The sequence below is a fragment of the Vigna unguiculata genome, chromosome 10, assembly GCF_037176805.1.
Source record: "Vigna unguiculata cultivar grain cowpea cultivar isolate G323 ecotype 2 chromosome 10, ASM3717680v1, whole genome shotgun sequence".
NCBI classification, from domain to species: domain Eukaryota; kingdom Viridiplantae; phylum Streptophyta; class Magnoliopsida; order Fabales; family Fabaceae; genus Vigna; species Vigna unguiculata.
Window position 1 is genome coordinate 18824247 of NC_140801.1, and position 17947 is coordinate 18842193.

General features: G+C 43.9%; 1 protein-coding gene and 1 pseudogene across 1 annotated transcript; both read left to right on the forward strand.

Moving 5' to 3' along the window:
- Nucleotides 1-2158: 2158 nt before the first annotated feature.
- On the forward strand, nucleotides 2159-2974 carry LOC114172710 (uncharacterized; annotated as a pseudogene).
- Nucleotides 2975-7054: 4080 nt separating this feature from the next.
- LOC146882288 (uncharacterized) lies at nucleotides 7055-12272 on the forward strand. Its single transcript, XM_085667336.1, has 7 exons — nucleotides 7055-7835; nucleotides 8163-8525; nucleotides 8670-8875; nucleotides 9458-9593; nucleotides 9789-10175; nucleotides 11223-11989; nucleotides 12264-12272. Exons 1-7 carry the CDS (start codon nucleotides 7055-7057, stop codon nucleotides 12270-12272), a joined length of 2649 nt encoding a protein of 882 aa, XP_085523462.1.
- Nucleotides 12273-17947: the final 5675 nt, after the last annotated feature.

The window sequence follows — 17947 nt, forward strand, 5'->3', positions numbered from 1 at the left end:
ATACCATATATTAGGAATAGCGGCACGAGCCGCCAAAGAGGTAATCGGCCTATGCCGACCACCCTGGTATACTTAATGAAATTAAAGCCCGCAACAGTTGAGACTAAGAGCCTGGGCCAAAGCCTAGGCCCACCTATAGCCCAAGCCAAGGCCTAGCCCATTGAGTGGGCAAACAAAATTAATAATCTAGAAATGCACATGGACCCGACGAATTAAAGGTACGCATTCATTACTTCATTAATCACCTGATTTGACTTTTTGAGAGCTTTTGGCTAACTTAAGCTTCGGAGTCCCTTCTCTAGGTAACCCCTCCCAGGTCTAAGCCAATATATGTCAAATGGGAAGAGGCCAACCGAGGAGATAGCGGACTATATGGGTAAGCTGACACTTGTGCCTAACTAATCTTATTGTTCTCTGCAGGAAAATTTTTAATTTCAGAAACTAATCCCATCTGAGTATCCGCCAACTTGTTTGTTATGAAATCATGAGCAATTTTTATACATAAAATGTCAATTATTTGAATGTTAAATAGTTAAAAATAGTTAAAAGAATTAAAAAAGTGTTAGGAGGAGATGAATTTTGTCAAATGTAAGAACACAACTCCTGTCCTAGTATTGGCCAACTTGTTTTTGTTGAAATTTTTTACAATTATTATATATAAAATATCAATTTTTTAAATTGTAAACTGTAAAAGTTAGTAAAAAAATTCAAAAAGTGTCACAAAAAGAAAAAATTTTCAAATTTCATAACACGAATAATCCCCCTTTGAGTATTGACCAGAGGGTTTATTGTGAAATTTTGAGCAATTTTTATGTAGGAAATATGAATTATTTAACTTGTAAATAGTAAAAACTAGTAAACAAATTTAAAAATTGTTACCTACCAATTGAATTTTTTTAATTTCTGAAATTAATCCCACCTAAGTATCTGCCAACCTGTTTGTTATGAAATTTTGAGCAATTTTTATACATAAAATATCAATTATTTAAATTGTAAATAGTTGAAAACAGTAAAAAGAATTAAAAAGTGTTACCGTAAGATGGAATTTGTCAAATTTAGGAACATCAATCCTATCCTAGTATTGGCCAACTTGTTTCTTGTGAAATTTTTTGCAATTTTCATATATAAAATATTAATTATTTAAATTGTAAATAGTAAAAGTTAGTAAAAAAATTTAAAAAGTGTCAAAAAAAATATGAAAATTTTTAGCTTGATTTCAAATTTCATAACCCCAATAATCCCCTTTCAGTATTTGCCAATGAATGTTGTAAAATTTAGAGCAATTTTTATGAAGAAAATATGAATTATTTAAATAGTAAAAGTTAGAAACTAATCTAATGAAGTATGAATTTTAGAAACTAATCTCATCTGAATATTTGTCAACCTGTTTTTTATGAAATTTTGAGCAATTTATATACATAAAATGTCAATTATTTAAATTGTAAATAGTTAAAACTAGTAAAAAGAATTAAAAAAGTGTTAAGAGGAGATGTAATGTGTCAAATTTAAGAACACAACTCCTATCTTAGGATTGGCCAACTTGTCTCTTGTGAAATTTTTTGAAATTTTTATATATAAAATACACACTAGTGCAGCATTGCATTTTTACCTCGCCTTATAGGCCTCGGTTGGCAAGAAACCGAGGCCTATAATGGCGCGGTGGCAATTTTGCAATTACAGGCAACTTTTATGCCTCGGTTCACCTAAAACCCGAAGCCAAAAGCAGTTATAGGCCTCGGTTACAAAAAAACCGGTGCCAAAAGGGGTGTTAGGCCTCGGTTAAGAAGGCCCAAAGCTAAAAAGGTTGCCAAAATTTTCAAAAATGCCATTCTCGTTTTGACTTATAGGCTTCGGTTGGGAAAAAACCGGTGCCAAAAGGGATGTTAGGCCTCAGGTGTTAGGGAACCGGGGCCAAAAGGAGTTATATGCCTCGATTCTAAATTGAACCGAGGCCATATAGTTTAATTAGGGCTTAAAACTGAACCCCCTTACTTCCTCGCGCGCGCTGCTCCTCCATTTCTCTCTGCAAATATTCACTTTTTCTCCACAACGCAAACCCAATCCCTTCACTTTCCACTCCGCATTTTCACAAACACAACGCAGGCACGTTACTTCCAACAAATTCTCGTCTCAGCGTTACCCACGTATCTAATGCTGCTGCATCGAAATCGACATGGTGAAGAACTCCCAAGGAATCTACGCCCCCAAAAGCGACAAGGTCATTGTTCTCTGGGACCTCGACAACACGCCCCCATGCGGGCCTCTATTCGCCAAAAACCCTCGCCTCCCGCTTCGGCGAGGTGACTGACTTCTCCGCCTACGCCAACCGCCATGCCTTCGTCAACCTCCCTAGTGGGTCCTAGAAGAGCACCGGGAACGCAGGAACCTCGACATCCTCGAACGGAAGGGTGTGGTCACACCCTCGGAGCCCTACACGTGCGGGATGTGTGGGCGTAAGTGCAAGACCCACATGGACCTGACGAAGTACTTGAAGTCACTGAAGGGGAAGAAGAAACAGGACTGTTTCAAGGAACAATTTTTGCGCAGGAATCATAAGTATAATGAGGCGGCAAGGACGCTGCTGGTTCCGAAGGTAGGGTACAGGCTGGCGGCGGAGCTGCGGCGGGCGGGGGTGTTTGTTAAGACGGTGCAGGATAAGCCGCAAGCGGTGGATTGGGCGTTGAAGAGGCAGATGGTGCATTCGATGAGTAGAGGGATTGATTGGCTGTTTTTGGTTTCGGATGATTCAGATTTTTTGGAGATGTTGAGGAGGGCGAGGGAAGCGGATTTGGGAGCCGTGGTGGTGGGGGATTGGGATAGGGCTTTGGGGAGGCATGCGGATTTGTGGGTGCCATGGAATGCGGTTGAGAATGGTGACATATGGCCTCGGGTACTACGCAAACCGAAGCCAAAAAGGGACATATGGCCTCGGGTCATACTAAAACCGAGGCCAAAACGTGAGCGAATTTTTTAAAAATGTAAAAACGTGAGCACATATGGCTTCAGTTAGACCTACCAACCGAGGTAGAAGAGGGACTCTATGGCCTCCGGTACGTGGAAACCGAGGCAGAAGAGGGGCTCTATGGCTTCGGTTTACAATTGAGGCCAAAGGCTATCCTCTTTTGGCCTCGCCCCAATATGCCTCGGTCCGGGAACCGGTGCAGAATATGAAAAATAACCACTGCCAAAAGGCCTTCCTGCACTGGTGACAATTATTTAAATTGTAAATAGTAAAAATTAGTAAAAAAATTAAAAAAGTGTCACAAAAAGAAGAATTTTTTCAAATTTCATAAAACCAATAATCCCGTTTAAGTATTGACCAGAGGGTTTCTTGTGAAATTTTGAGCAATTTTTATGTAGAAAATATGAATTATTTCTATTGTAAATAGTAAAATGTAGTAAAAAAATTTAAAAATTGTTACCTAGCGATTGAATTTTTCTAATTTCAGAAACTAATCCCATCTGAGTATCCTCCAACCTGTTTGTTATGAAATTTTGAGAAATTTTTATACATAAAATGTCAATTATTTGAATTATAAATAGTTAAAAATAGTGAGAAGAATTAAAAAAAGCATTAGGAGGAGATGAAATTTGTCAAATTTAAGAACACAACTACTATCCTAGTATTGGCCAACTTTTTTTGCAATTTTTATATTTCAAATATCAATGATTTAAATTGTAAATAGTTAAAGTTAGTAAGAAAAGTGAAAACGTGTCCCAAAAAGCCGAAATTTTTCAAAATTCATAACATCAATAATCCAATTTGAGTATTGGCCAACAAAATTCTTGTGAAATTTCGAGCATTTTTTATGTAGAAAATATGAGTTATTTAAATTTTAAATAGTAAAAAGTAGTACGAAAAAATTGAAAAATTGTTTTCGAGAGATTGAATATTTTAAATTTCAGAAACTAATCCCATCTGAGTATCCGCCAACATGTTTGTTATGAAATTTTGAGCAATTTTTACACATATATTTTCAATTATTTGAATTGTAAATTGTTAAGAATAGTAAAAAGAATTAAAAAGGTGTTAGGTGGAGATGGAATTACAGGGAAAGAGCTTCCCAAAGATGAGTGACAGAATTTCATGCTCAAAAACTCAGAATCGCACCTTTGCTCGCGAAAACACAGCTTATATAGTATGGTTTAAGTTAAAATAGTCGATTGAATTTTTCATATAGTCAGCTGATTTCATCTGACTTAAGTGAAATCAGTCAATTGAAAAATAATTCAACTGACTGAATGCATTAATACCAGAAACTATATACAGCAAGCCTTTTAACCTGTTAAAACCTATTTTAACAGATTAAAAGAGACACACTAAGGCACACAAGACATCTAATTTATGTCATATAGCCTACCAACAAGATATAACACTAACACATTACATTTAACATGTTATATACAGATTTAACACACTACAACTTAATCTTCAAAAGGATCTTCATTAATCTTCATCAAACACTTAAGATATTCATGCACATGGCTTTATCAATTCTTTGCTTCAAGCTTGCTTGTGCCCACAATCTCCCCCTAAATTGATGAAGCCAACATCCTCGAGTTGAATTGATGAGCTAAGATCCATAGAGAAACCTAAAAAAGCTTTTGCATACAAGATACCAATATTCCAAACATAAAACCAAGCAAAAGCACACAAGCATACATACATATTACATATGCATATGCTCCCCCTATCATTAATAACATGATTTAACTTCACATTCTAGATTAAGTTTGCAGTATTATATGGTTCTAGCAGATTTATTTTAGATTTTCCAATCTTAACACACTTTTGTTGGTATCGCGCAGCGGAATGTTTGAGCGCGCGGACAAAACCAAAAGGGGGCTGAATTGGTTTTTAAATAATAAAATTAATACTTTAAAATTTTTCCAAAATTTATCAATTCAATCAATAATGAATTTCTTTAAACACAATAATAGATGAAATAAAGAGATAGAGAAGAAGATTGAACACAAGTATTTATACTGGTTTGGATCAAAAGACCCTACGTCCAGTTGTTAATCTCTCAAAAACGAGATTAACTAAATCACTAACAAGTAATAGATTTACAATCAGATATTAAGAAAACACCTCTCCTGAATCGCACAAGAGATGAACACCTTTTTCTAAATCACACAGAGAATATTGACCTTAGCTTTCCTAGCAACAGCAGCAGCACTCAATCTCCTAGAACACCTCTCAGGAAAAGTTATCGCTCTACCCGCACTAGGTTTTTCAAAGCTTCTATTGAGAACACTCAGAGAACTCTCTTGCAATCACAGCACTAGCACTCTAGCTTCTCAAAAAGGTGTCTGAGAAGTAACTTTAAGGTTCCTTAAATAGAGGTTCCAAAAATTAGGTCAAAAAGTTGAACAGTCACGCCCAACTAACCAGGATAATCGATTATCACTAGTGATAATCGATTATTCCAGTGTGGTTTATGAAAAACAAATTTTTGAGCAGATAATCGATTATCAGAGGTGATAATCGATTATTCCAGTGCTTTCTTGAAAAAAATGGTTCAGCTCAAGATAATCGATTATTCTAAGTGATAATCGATTATCACCTTGATTTTTCGAGAAATACTAGAATTTTCTTGTACGATACTGATTCTAACTAATCTAATTACATTTTACAAGATAACTTTAAACACAACAACACATGGTCTTCATATTGACTTCCAGATGGCTTTCATGGCTTCTTTTATCATCATCAAAATTTTGTTTCAGCATTTAGACTTGTATTGCTTTTGCCAACAATCTCCCCCTTTTTTATGATGATCAAAACAATATGTTTAAAGTATCTGCAATCAAAATATCTTACTAGTACATTTGTCGGTAGCACTGTTGGGCTTAAACGTTTAAACTTTTTCTCCCCTTGTTTTGATCATATGAAAAAAAGTTTTAATAGAGAAGCTCCCCCTCAATGAGACAATGGTAAAGAATAGCAATAAAAAGAGACGTTTATTTGAGAAATAATAGAACTAGAAAACATATTACAATAAAAAATAACTATGATGTAGACTTTTAAAAGTCTTGACTCATGTCATCATCTTCATCATACTTATCAAATTTATGTTCTAAGTTGGAAATCCTAGAATCTAATCCTCTAATTAAGCCAATGACTTCTTCATGTCTGTGAGTGGAGAGAAGAAAGAATTCTTCAAGTCTTTGGTTGAGATTTAAAATGTGATCCTCTAAAGAAGAGGATGAGCCACCAACACCACTGGATGATCCAATATGTGTGTCAACAGGAGTGTACCACACCTAGCCGGTTTTGCTAGTTCACCAACACATGTCATCCTTGACCGACAACCCAGATCGGACAAGGCTGGGGGACTGGTGTACCGTACCTAACCAAACTCAATCAAGTAAATAGTACACATGTCAAAACCACATAGCACCTAGTACCCGGACGCCACCAACACAAGCCATCTAGACAAGTGGTCGGTCTCAGCCGACTACCTGTCTAGGAAGTTAGCCAACATCAATGCCCCAATGCGCCTCTAAGACCTGCTTTAGGACCAGGCCCACTTATGGCCCAAGCTAGGGCCCAAGCTGGGGCCCAAGTCAAGGCCCAGCCCATGAAATGGTCAAACGTCATTTATGCTCTATAAATACACGTGGACCCCATCATTTAAAGGTACGCTTTCATTAATTGCTGATTTGACTCTTGAGAACTTTGACTTACTTGAGCTTCGGAGAACCTTCTGCAGGTAACCCCTCCTGGGTTCAAGCCGACATGTATCGAATGGGAAGAGGCCAGCCAAAGAGATAGCGGATTACACGGTAAGGTGACACTCGTGCCTAACTTATCTTATTTGTACCTCTGCAGGAACAATTGGCGCCCACCGTGGGGCACGAGACGAACACCCTTGGTACCCGCTTTTCTCTGAAGATGGTTTCTACCCGCAGCAAGGCTGGAGTTAGCAAGCAAGTTGACGCTGGTCCCTCTGGACCTTCTGGCGTCACCCCTGACCTGGCCGCCATCCTAGACGGCCAGATGAAGATGCAACAGGAAATCGCAGACCTGAAGAAGCGCAACGCTGAAGAAATGGAAGCGCTCAAACAAGAAAACTCCCGCCTCAGGAGGAAAATCGAGACAGATGCCGACCTGAAGGGAAAAGCCAAAGAGACCTCTGAAGCCGTGAAGTCTTCGGCTTTCCAACCTACAGAGGAAGAGAGCGAATACAACCCCACCCCCCACACCTTCACCTCCACCCAACAAACCCCTCTCACTACCACACACCCCCAACACTTCCCACCCGGTCACCCAGGGCTTACAGCACCCTCAACAACCAACATTCCCCACAACCTACCCACTACTCTCCACACCGCTTACGTCCCACCCTACAACCCCCCATATCTCCCCACAACCCACATCCTTCCTCACAACATCACTTCCACTTTCCCTACCATGATCAACCACCCACCCCCACCCCACATTCCCACCCCCCATCAGCCCAGACGCCGCCACCCGTTCACGGACTTCATCGCTAACACCCCTCTCCCAACCCAGTGGGAACCATTCAACCTCGATCGCTACACTGGCGAAACTGACCCTGATGAACACCTGAAAGTTTACATCACACACGTCGCCCTGTACACGTCCCAGGACGCCGTCTTCTGTAAAGCTTTCCCCACAACACTCAAAGGCCCCGCCCTAGAGTGGTTCACTACCCTCCCACCCTACTCCATCGATAACTTCGACACCCTTTCCCACATGTTCTCCACACATTTCGCCGGTAGCCGGCCTCACCAAACCACCACCATGTCCCTACTGGGCATCAGACAGGAGCCCAACGAACCACTCAGAACATTCATCGACCGCTTCAGTAAAGCAGCCCTCCGCACACCACACCTTAACCAGGAAATGATACTCCAATGCATGACCCTCACCCTGCAACCCGGACCCTTCGCTAACAACGTCTACCTTCACCCACCCACCTCCATGCACGAACTCAAGCTACGGGCCGCTGACTACGTACGCATGGAGGAAATGCAAACCCTTCACACAAAATTTTGTAACGACTATGCCGCCAACACCTCCACACCCAATCCCAACCCCTTACCCAATCCTACCCCACAGCCTCACCCACGCCCCGATACCCGTCCGCGTGAACCCCGCCAACCACGTTTCACCAGATATGCCCCACTCACAGTAGCCCGCTCCCGCATCCTTGACGAAGCTCTCCAAGCTGACCTTCTCCCCCCACCACGCAAAACAACCACCCCTCCTAACGCTGACATGACCAAGTATTGTCGATACCACCGCAATCATGGTCATACTACAGAAGAGTGCAAAGCGCTACAGGATAAGATTGAAGAACTGGTACGCGCCGGTCACTTTCGCCGCTTCATCCGCAAAGATGACCACAACTCCTCCCGAACCCACTACCCCCCACGCCACGACCACAGACGACAACCAACCACCGCCAACCACAATAACCAACCCAACCAACCCAATGACCAACACTCGCAACCCGCCCACACCGACATCACCCCTGCCGACCCCCCCTTGCGAGGTACTATTAACACCATCTCTGGTGGCTTCGCAAGCGGAGGCTCCACCTCATCCGCCAGAAAGAGACACCTCCGCCACATACAATCTATTAACCACATCTCCCAAACCCATCACAGACGACGTATGCCCCCTATCGTATTCACAGATGATGATTTTCACGGCCTCGACCACCAACAAGACGACCCCATGGTCATCACAGTCGAAATCGAAAACTATGCCGTTAAAAAGGTACTGGTCGATCAAGGCAGCTCCGTCGACATCCTCTACTGGGCCACCTACCAAAAATTACAACTCCCTGACACCGCTATGATCCACTACGACGAGCCCATATACGACTTTTCCGGCGAGCAGGTATCTACCCGCGGCTACATAGACCTCCATACCGTCTTTCGGGAGGGAACCCAGACAAAAACAATCCCAATCCGCTTCCTAATAGTCGACGCACCCACATCCTACAACATACTCCTGGGCCGTCCTTCACTCAACACCCTCGGAGCAGTCGTCTCCACCCCGCATTTAGCCATGAAGTTCCCAGCACCATCCGGGGACATCTTAACCATCCATTGCGACCAACGTTTGGCACGCGAATGCTACATGGCAAGTTGAAGGCCCCAACTCCCAATCCAACAGACAAACCACATCGGGCGACCACCTAATTCCCGAATAGCCTTATCCGGCGAAGACCTTGATCCCAGAATAGGCCGAGATGCCCGCCTCGAACCAGTCGAGGACACAACCCCCCTGGAACTCCCCAACGGCCATTCCATCAACTTGGGCACTGGTTTAAGTCTTGACGAGCGTGCCACAATTACACCCATCCTCACAAACAACACGGATCTCTTCGCTTGGTCAGCCACTGACCTCCCAGGAGTAGACCCTAACGTCGCATCCCACAAGCTCTCGGTATACAAAGAAGCCCGCTACGTATCCCAGAAAAAACGCAAACTTGGTGAAGAACGCAGACAGGCAGCCAAAATAGAGGCCGATAAATTGCTGAGCGCAGGATTCATAGATGAAGCGCATTACACCACCTGGCTTTCTAACGTGGTCTTGGTGAAGAAAGCCAACGGTAAATGGCGGATGTGCGTAGATTACACAGATCTAAACAAGGCATGCCCTCGCGACGCATACCCCCTACCCAGCATCGACCGCCTCGTAGACGGCGCGGCAGGAAATAAAGTACTCAGCTTTTTAGACGCATACTCAGGCTACAACCAAATACCCATGGCCACAGCAGACATGCATAAGACCGCCTTCATCACAGATGATGCCAACTACTTCTACAAAGTCATGCCCTTCGGCCTCAAGAACGCTGGGGCAACATACCAGCGGCTAATGGACAAAGTCTTCAGCCACCTCACAGGACACTGCGTCGAAGTCTACGTTGATGACATGGTCGTCAAATCCCCAAGCCATCATCAACACGCCATAGACTTAGAGGCAGTATTCTCCGCATTACGCCAGTACAACCTCCGCTTGAACCCAGAAAAGTGCGTATTCGGCGTGGACCGGGGTAAATTCCTCGGTTTCATGTTGACACAGCGCGGCATAGAGGTTAACCCCGAAAAATGCAAGGCCATTATCGAGATGCGTAGCCCCACCACCATCAAAGAAGTACAGCGACTAATTGGCCGCCTCACGGCCATATCTCGTTTCCTACCTAAACTGGCAGAACAAACTCAACCCATAATTCAGCTCCTAAAGAAATCCGCCCGGTTCACGTGGACTGAAGACTGTGAACAAATCATCCTCAGGCTCAAATCATCCCTAACCTCACCTCCCATCCTTCGCAAACCTGACACCAGCCAACCCTTGCTGGTATACATCACGACCACCAATCACACCGTCAGCGCTGCCCTTGTCCAAGAAGCAGAAGGCACCCAGCACCCTGTTTACTTTGTAAGCAGGACACTCCAAGACCCTGAAACCAGATACCAAATGGTAGAGAAACTAGCCCTGTCCTTGGTCCACGCCGCACGCCGCTTACGTCCATATTTTCAAAACCACACCATAACCGTCAAGACCGATTACCCAATCCAAAAAATTTTGCAAAAACCAGACTTAGCCGGGCGCATGTCGTCATGGGCCGTGGAGCTCTCCGAATTTAACATTCGCTATGAACCGCACGGCCCCATCAAAGCCCAATGTCTCTTAGACTTCGTCAACGACCTACAACAAACACCTATCGAGGACCAATGGACGCTTCATGTAGATGGCTCCTCGAACCCAAGGGGCGCAGGTGCCGGCATTGTACTGGAAGGCCCCAATGACATCCTCATTGAAAAATCTCTGCATTTTGCTTTCAAAACATCGAATAACCAAGCTGAGTACGAAGCTATCCTGGCCGGTCTCTCTCTAGCCCGTGAAGTAGGCGTCAAAAAACTAACTTGTAAAACCGACTCCAAACTCACAGTGGGTCATCTGAATGACGAGTTCCAAATGAAAGACCCCGTCCTCCAACAATATTATCACTTGGTCCGCGCAATCATCCAATCCGCCTTCGAACTAGTCCGCGTCGAACACATACCCAGAACCGACAATGTCAGAGCCGACATCCTCTCCAAATTGGCCAGCACCAAACTCAAAAACCGCAACCGGTCCTTGCTACAGCAAACATTATCCGCACCCTCCGTCACACACACTTGCCAAACCTTAACTCACACCCCGTCAGACAATATTACCCCTACCCAAAACCCAGACTGGACCGCCCCCTACATTCAGTACCTCAAAAATGGCAACCCCCCGGCCGACGCGGACAAATCTTGGCTGGCCAAAGCCGCCAGATACACTATGGTAGGCGACGATCTTTACAAACGCGGATATGGCCAACCCTTGCTTAAATGTGTAACCCCAGAACAAGCCCAGTACATCATTAAGGAACTACACGAAGGAATTTGCGGATATCACTCAGGCGCGCGCACCATGGCCACAAGAATCCTCAGAGCCGGGTACTTCTGGCCTACAATAGAGGCCGACTGCCAGGACTACGTCAAAAAGTGCAAGCCATGCCAGAAGCATGGCAACCTTATACATCAGAAGCAAGAACAGCTACATCACATATTATCCCCCTGGCCATTCGCTAAGTGGGGAATGGACATCCTAGGCCCATTCACACCCGGCAAGGGACAGGTCAAGTTCCCAATCGTAGCCGTCGACTACTTCACCAAGTGGATTGAAGCCAAACCATTAACCACTATCACGGCCCAACAAGTCCAGCAGTTCGTGTGGAACGACATCATATGCAGATATGGTATACCGCATACCATCATAACAGACAACGGTCGACAATTCATTGACAAAGAGCTAGCAAAATTCTACACAGGTTTGGGCATCAAACATATCACCAGTTCAGTAGAACACCCACAAACAAATGGGCAGGCAGAAGCGGCAAACAAAGTTATCCTCGTAGAACTGCGTAAAAGATTGGATACCGCGAAAGGCCGGTGGCCAGAAGAATTAATTGAAGTACTATGGGCCTACAGATGTACCCCACAGTCGTCAACCAACGAATCCCCCTTTAGCCTAGTCTACGGCGCAGACGCCATGATACCGGTCGAAATTGGCGAACCATCCCTGCGCCGAGAACTATACGACCCAGCGCACAACCACCAAAACATGGCTTTGCATCTCAACCTCCTTCCTGAACTCCGAGAAAAAGCCCAAATACGCAACCTCGCCGCCAAGCAACGAGCCGCCAGGAAATATAACGCAAACCTGTAACCACGATCGTTTGTCATAGGAGACTTAGTATGGAGAATGGCCAGCAGTGCTAGAAAGAAGGATGGCAAGTTCTCCGCAAATTGGGACGGCCCATACCGCATACGAGAAGACACAGGTGGTGGGGCTTATCGCCTAGAGCAACTATCTGGGGAAGAAATCCCCAACACATGGAATGTCTCCCACCTCAAGTTTTATTTCAGTTGAACATGTATCATAAGCAAATCCACGCTTGTAACCACGGGTGTACTCTTTTTCCTCACTTGGTCTTTTTTCCCTAAGGAGGGTTTTGGCCAAGGAGGTTTTAACGAGGCACCCCCATTTAAATAAATAAAATGAGTGGTTCCGTACTCTACGACTCTATATTACTCTACTTGTGTTTAATTCGTTTAAGTTCCCCACCCTTACCACAAGTAAGCGGCCTGGGTCGAACACCCTCTACTTGTGTTTAATTCGTTTAAGTTCCCCACCCTTACCACAAGTAAGCGGCCTGGGTCGAACACCCTCTACTTGTGTTTAATTCGTTTAAGTTCCCCACCCTTACCACAAGTAAGCGGCCTGGGTCGAACACCCTCTACTTGCGTTTAATTCGTTTAAGTTCCCCGCCATTACCACAAGTAAGCGGCCTGGGTCGAACACCCTCTACTTGTGTTAGATTCGTTTAAGTTCCCCACCCTTACCACAAGTAAGTGGCCTGGGTCGAACAGCCTCTACTCGTGTTTAACATACAAACGCCAACAACGTTCCCCTAGTTAAATACACAACATATCTCATATTCCTATCACATGCTATCATCAACAACCACAAAACATATACATATCCACAAGATGCATCATATTAAAAACAAATCAAAATATTGTACGAGTTATTACAGACTTAGGATTCATTACGAAATAAAGCAATATGAAAACTACATCCTAAGCTGTTTGGTTGCCATCGCCCTCCACGGTCACATCCGCTTCCTTCTCTGCTTCGGGCGCCTCACCCCCAACCCCTTCCTCACCCTCTTCATCCTCCCCCACCAGCTTTCCACCAACCACATCTTTATTTACATCAAACCTTGAATCCAGTGCATCCACATCCTTATAGAAGAAGGCCGCTTGCCGCAACCCCTTCTCAAAGCCGTTTATATGCTCCTGAATAACACTGTTCTTCAGGTCATCCAACTCACCAACAGCCCCGTCATACTTATCCTTTAGATCTTCATAATCCTCCTCCAGCTCCCCTATCCGCTTGTTCAACTTCTCCTCCGAGTCTAGACAACGAACCTTCCACGACACTAACCTTTTTCTCTCAGCTTCCCATCCTTCCTTCTCCTTCTCCAACGCCGCCTTCTCCTCCACCAACTTGTCCAACTTACCCTGCAGCTCCCCGACCTCCTTCACTTCCCTTCTGTAAAAGGACCCCACACGTCTACCCAACACCAATGCCTTACACCCAAATTCAACCATGGTCCTCACAATATGATCCACCTCCATATTGTCGATGGAGTTCACAACAGTATCTAGCAAGTTTATTGCGATGTCCTTCCTCACTGATATCTCGGGCAACTCAATCAGCCCAGCCTCCGGCAGCTTCTCCCCACTAGCCGGTCCAGCCCCACTACCTGACCCAAGAATAGCCGCCCTTACCTTCTTCACGTCCTTACCCCTCCCCGGTCGAGCCGGTAGTTCAGCTTTCCTCTTCATGCCGCCTTGTACATGAACCTCCACCACAGATTCCTGCAGATTGGGAACACCAGTTTTCCCCGCGTCCTTGGCCTTGGCGGCCATCTCTTTCCTCAGTGCCTGAAAGAGCGCCAAGTTCTTCTTGCCGGATTGCGCCATATGCCTTGCAATAACATATCACAAACTCGGATCAAAACAACTTAGCATAGTTAACGCAGCTTAAGTAATAAACAGATACCTTCAATATCTATAATCGGATGCACCAAATTATAAACCCTAACTAAGCCCTTAGTGGGCAACTTATCCACAAATCTTAATAACATCCCGACCACCTCCTTGTCTCCGGACGACAACTCCTCCACTCCCATATCCTTATACCGCGAAGGGTTATTGGTCCAGCTAAAAGGAAATTTCGTACTCCCATCCGCATTCAAAAAATACTGCTCGCCTTCTTCCTTCACTACAACCTTGAAATATCCGTCCTTGAAGTGCTTGAAAGATTGAGAGAATGCATCCAATCTACTAATGCTGGGACGGCTGATCAATGATAGCCAGGTAGCCGGCCTCCGGGGTCTGGTATCATAAAAATATAGGAACGCGTATGGTGAAGGCTCCAAGTACAGCGACATACACAGGATGCGGAAAGCCTGTAAGTACGCCCAACTATTAGGGTGTAACTGAGTAGGCGCTACGTTCAGAGCCCGTAACACACCCATAGTAAAGTCATCAAAAGGTAGTCGTATATGAAGTTGGGAAAAGTGGCACATGTACATGTAGAAGAACTTTTCGGCAGCTCCTTCTTGCCCATGGCACACCCGGTCTACGGCGCTCACTCTTTCTAATGAGACAATATCTCCGCTAACCCCTTTAGAGATGACGGGCGTACAGTTGAGCCAGGAGTTCAGCAGACGAGACCACCTGAACAGGGACGACTGGTCACGAACATCAGACGCAACCCACGCATAACCACCCTTAGCCGGCCAGTTGCTTTCCTCCAGTTCTTCAGGAGGATCTTCACGGATCTCCCTCACTACCTCCATTGGCACCCCGCTTGTGCCAACTCCAGTACTCACACCCTCTCCACCAAGCCGGTTATCTCTACTCCTATCCGACTCAGTACTCTGACTACTACTAGATGTAGATAACGATGAGCTATCGCTACTAGACATACCTGTTTGATTTTTTACGGAAAGATGTCGGCGGAAATTGGGAACTAGTCGGACAAGATGATGCGCACAAGATCTCTGATTTCAAAACTCGCAAATGAACCAAGTAAACCATCAGCTGCATTCAAACCCGTATTTATAGTCCACGATCCCAAACGACTCAAACTCTTCCCGCTAAAATGAAACCCCAGACCAAGCGACACCATCATTATGAAATATATGACACATGAAAAACGGCGGCGCCAAAAGTATAACGATGTGACGACCTGACACCCTTTCACCTACCTTCTGCCACTTCCAAGCCTTAACACTGTTCACCACACTTAAAGGCTGGGGGACTGGTGTACCACACCTAGCCGGTTTTGCTAGTTCACCAACACATGTCATCCTTGACCGACAACCCAGATCGGACAAGGCTGGGGGACTGGTGTACCATACCTAACCAAACTCAATCAAGTAAATAGTACACATGTCAAAACCACATACCACCTAGTACCCGGACGCCACCAACACAAGCCATCTAGACAAGTGGTCGGTCTCGGCCGACTACCTGTCTAGGAAGTTAGCCAACATCAATGCCCCAATGCGCCTCTAAGACCTGCTTTAGGACCAGGCCCACTTATGGCCCAAGCTAGGGCCCAAGCTGGGGCCCAAGTCAAGGCCCAGCCCATGAAATGGTCAAACGTCATTTATGCTCTATAAATACACGTGGACCCCATCATTTAAAGGTACGCTTTCATTAATTGCTGATTTGACTCTTGAGAACTTTGACTTACTTGAGCTTTGGAGAACCTTCTGCAGGTAACCCCTCCTGGGTTCAAGCCGACATGTATCGAATGGGAAGAGGCCAGCCAAAGAGATAGCGGATTACACGGTAAGGTGACACTCGTGCCTAACTTATCTTATTTGTACCTCTACAGGAACAAGGAGGAATAGAAGCAGTGGAAGGATTCTCTTCTTCTTCATTGTCCAAGGAAGGCATATCATCCTTGTGAATGTAGGTATTCCCAAAAGGAATAAATTTCATCTGCTTCAAGGAGTTTTCTGCAATTTTATTTGCCTCAGTGGTTTTATGAGATTGTTCATCAGAGACATTGACCCCTTTGTACTCACAAATACGAGAGATGAGCAAGGAATACGGGAGAGGATATTGAGGCAATCTCTTGGCTTTGAGCATGGTGTCAAGAATGATGTTTGGCCAATAGATAGGAATGTGGTTGAGCATGGCATAGATGATCATAAGATCTGCTTCACTGCACTGTGCGTGGTTTGTACCATGTGGACATAAAATCCAAACAATGAGATAGTGAAGTAGACGCTCATTAATTTTGAGAGGTCCGGCTAACAATTGGCGGCCTATTTCTTGATCTGGGCATCGCATAAAGGATCTATATGCAAAAATTCTGTTGAACCCTTCAATGCCAGTCGTGAGGATTGGAGATGTGCCATCATGAATGGGAAATTGTGCAACATTTTCCCAAATATCATTATCTAGAATAATGTTGACACCTTTTACCTTTGTGAACCCAACTCCATCTCTGAATTTGTAATTGAAGTAGAAGGCTCGTACCAAATCGGGGTAGTAGGTGCCTTGCATCTCTGTGAAGAATTTCACACCTTGTTCAGCCAGAAAATTTTGAATTGTGAAATGGCGATTGACAAACCATTGAGACTAGATGAATTTAGGAGTGATGAGGGGTTTGTCTTTCCACAATGTGATGAATTCAGATCTTCTTTCTTCATCCGTAATCCATACTTCAATGGAAGCAGTCCTAGGTGCATTTGAGGGTTGAGAAGCACGAGATGTAGTCCTTCTGCGGGTAGGAATCTTTCTATGAGAGGGTTCAGCCATGGTTGAGGTAAAGGTGAGGGAAGCTTTTGAGAGTTTTTGAGAAAATGAGAAAAGGAGAGTTTCTTGAGTTTTGATGGAGAGAAAAGAGTGTTCTGGTGACAAAAATGGCTAAGATTTATAGAGAAGAGTCTCCAACAGCCATATACATGTGATTTGATGCAAATCTAGCTGTTACAACAACTAGTTTTTGAATTTATTTGGTCCAATGACGTGTAATAATCGATTATCCTAAAGTCATAATCGATTATTGGTTCATGAATTGGGCAAAATATGAACTTTGACGAGCTGATAATCGATTATCCTAAGTGATAATCGATTATTCCAGTGAGTTTTTGATTTTTGGCTCAGAATTAAGGATAATCGACTATGTCCCCAAATAATCGATTATTCCAAAATGTTTTGGAATTTTTTTTTGAGTGTCTGATAATCGATTATTGACGCTATTTTTCGGATTTTTAAGGAATTTGAGTTTTTGGCAATTTAAGAGATCTCTCATATGCCTAAGTCTCTTCTTAGTTCATAAAATCTATCTGTAGCTAAAGGTTTGGTAAAGATATCAGCTAATTGGTGCTTTGTATCCACGTATTCTATCTCACAATTTCCTTTATGAATGTGATCTCTTAGGAAATTATGCCTTATTTCAATGTGCTTTGTCCTCGAGTGCATTATGGGATTTTTGGTTAAATTAATAGCACTGGTATTATCACATTTCAGAGCTATGTGATTTAAAAAGATATTATAGTCTTCTAGTTGTTGTTTCATCCAAAGAATTTGAGCACAACAGTTTCCAGCTGCTATGTATTCAGCCTCTGTAGTTGACAAAGCTACACAAGCTTGTTTCTTCGAGTGCCAAGAGACTAATGAACTACCTAAGAGGTGACAAGTACCACTAGTACTTTTTCTATCTATTTTACAACCACCATAATCAGCATCTGAATAGCCTATCAAATTAGGAGATGCTCCTGAAGGATACCAAAGTCCAAAACATGCAGTTCCTTTTAAGTATTTTAAAATTCTTTTT

Bases quoted from the DNA above. Each gene is read 5' to 3' on its own strand.
- LOC146882288 (XM_085667336.1), top strand. From the start codon at position 7,055: ATGGAAGCGCTCAAACAAGAAAACTCCCGCCTCAGGAGGAAAATCGAG. The intron at 8,526-8,669 runs GTACTATTAACA...TCGTATTCACAG, and splicing joins TGCCGACCCCCCCTTGCGAG to ATGATGATTTTCACGGCCTC. The intron at 10,176-11,222 runs GTTTCCTACCTA...CCCAAAACCCAG, and splicing joins CCGCCTCACGGCCATATCTC to ACTGGACCGCCCCCTACATT.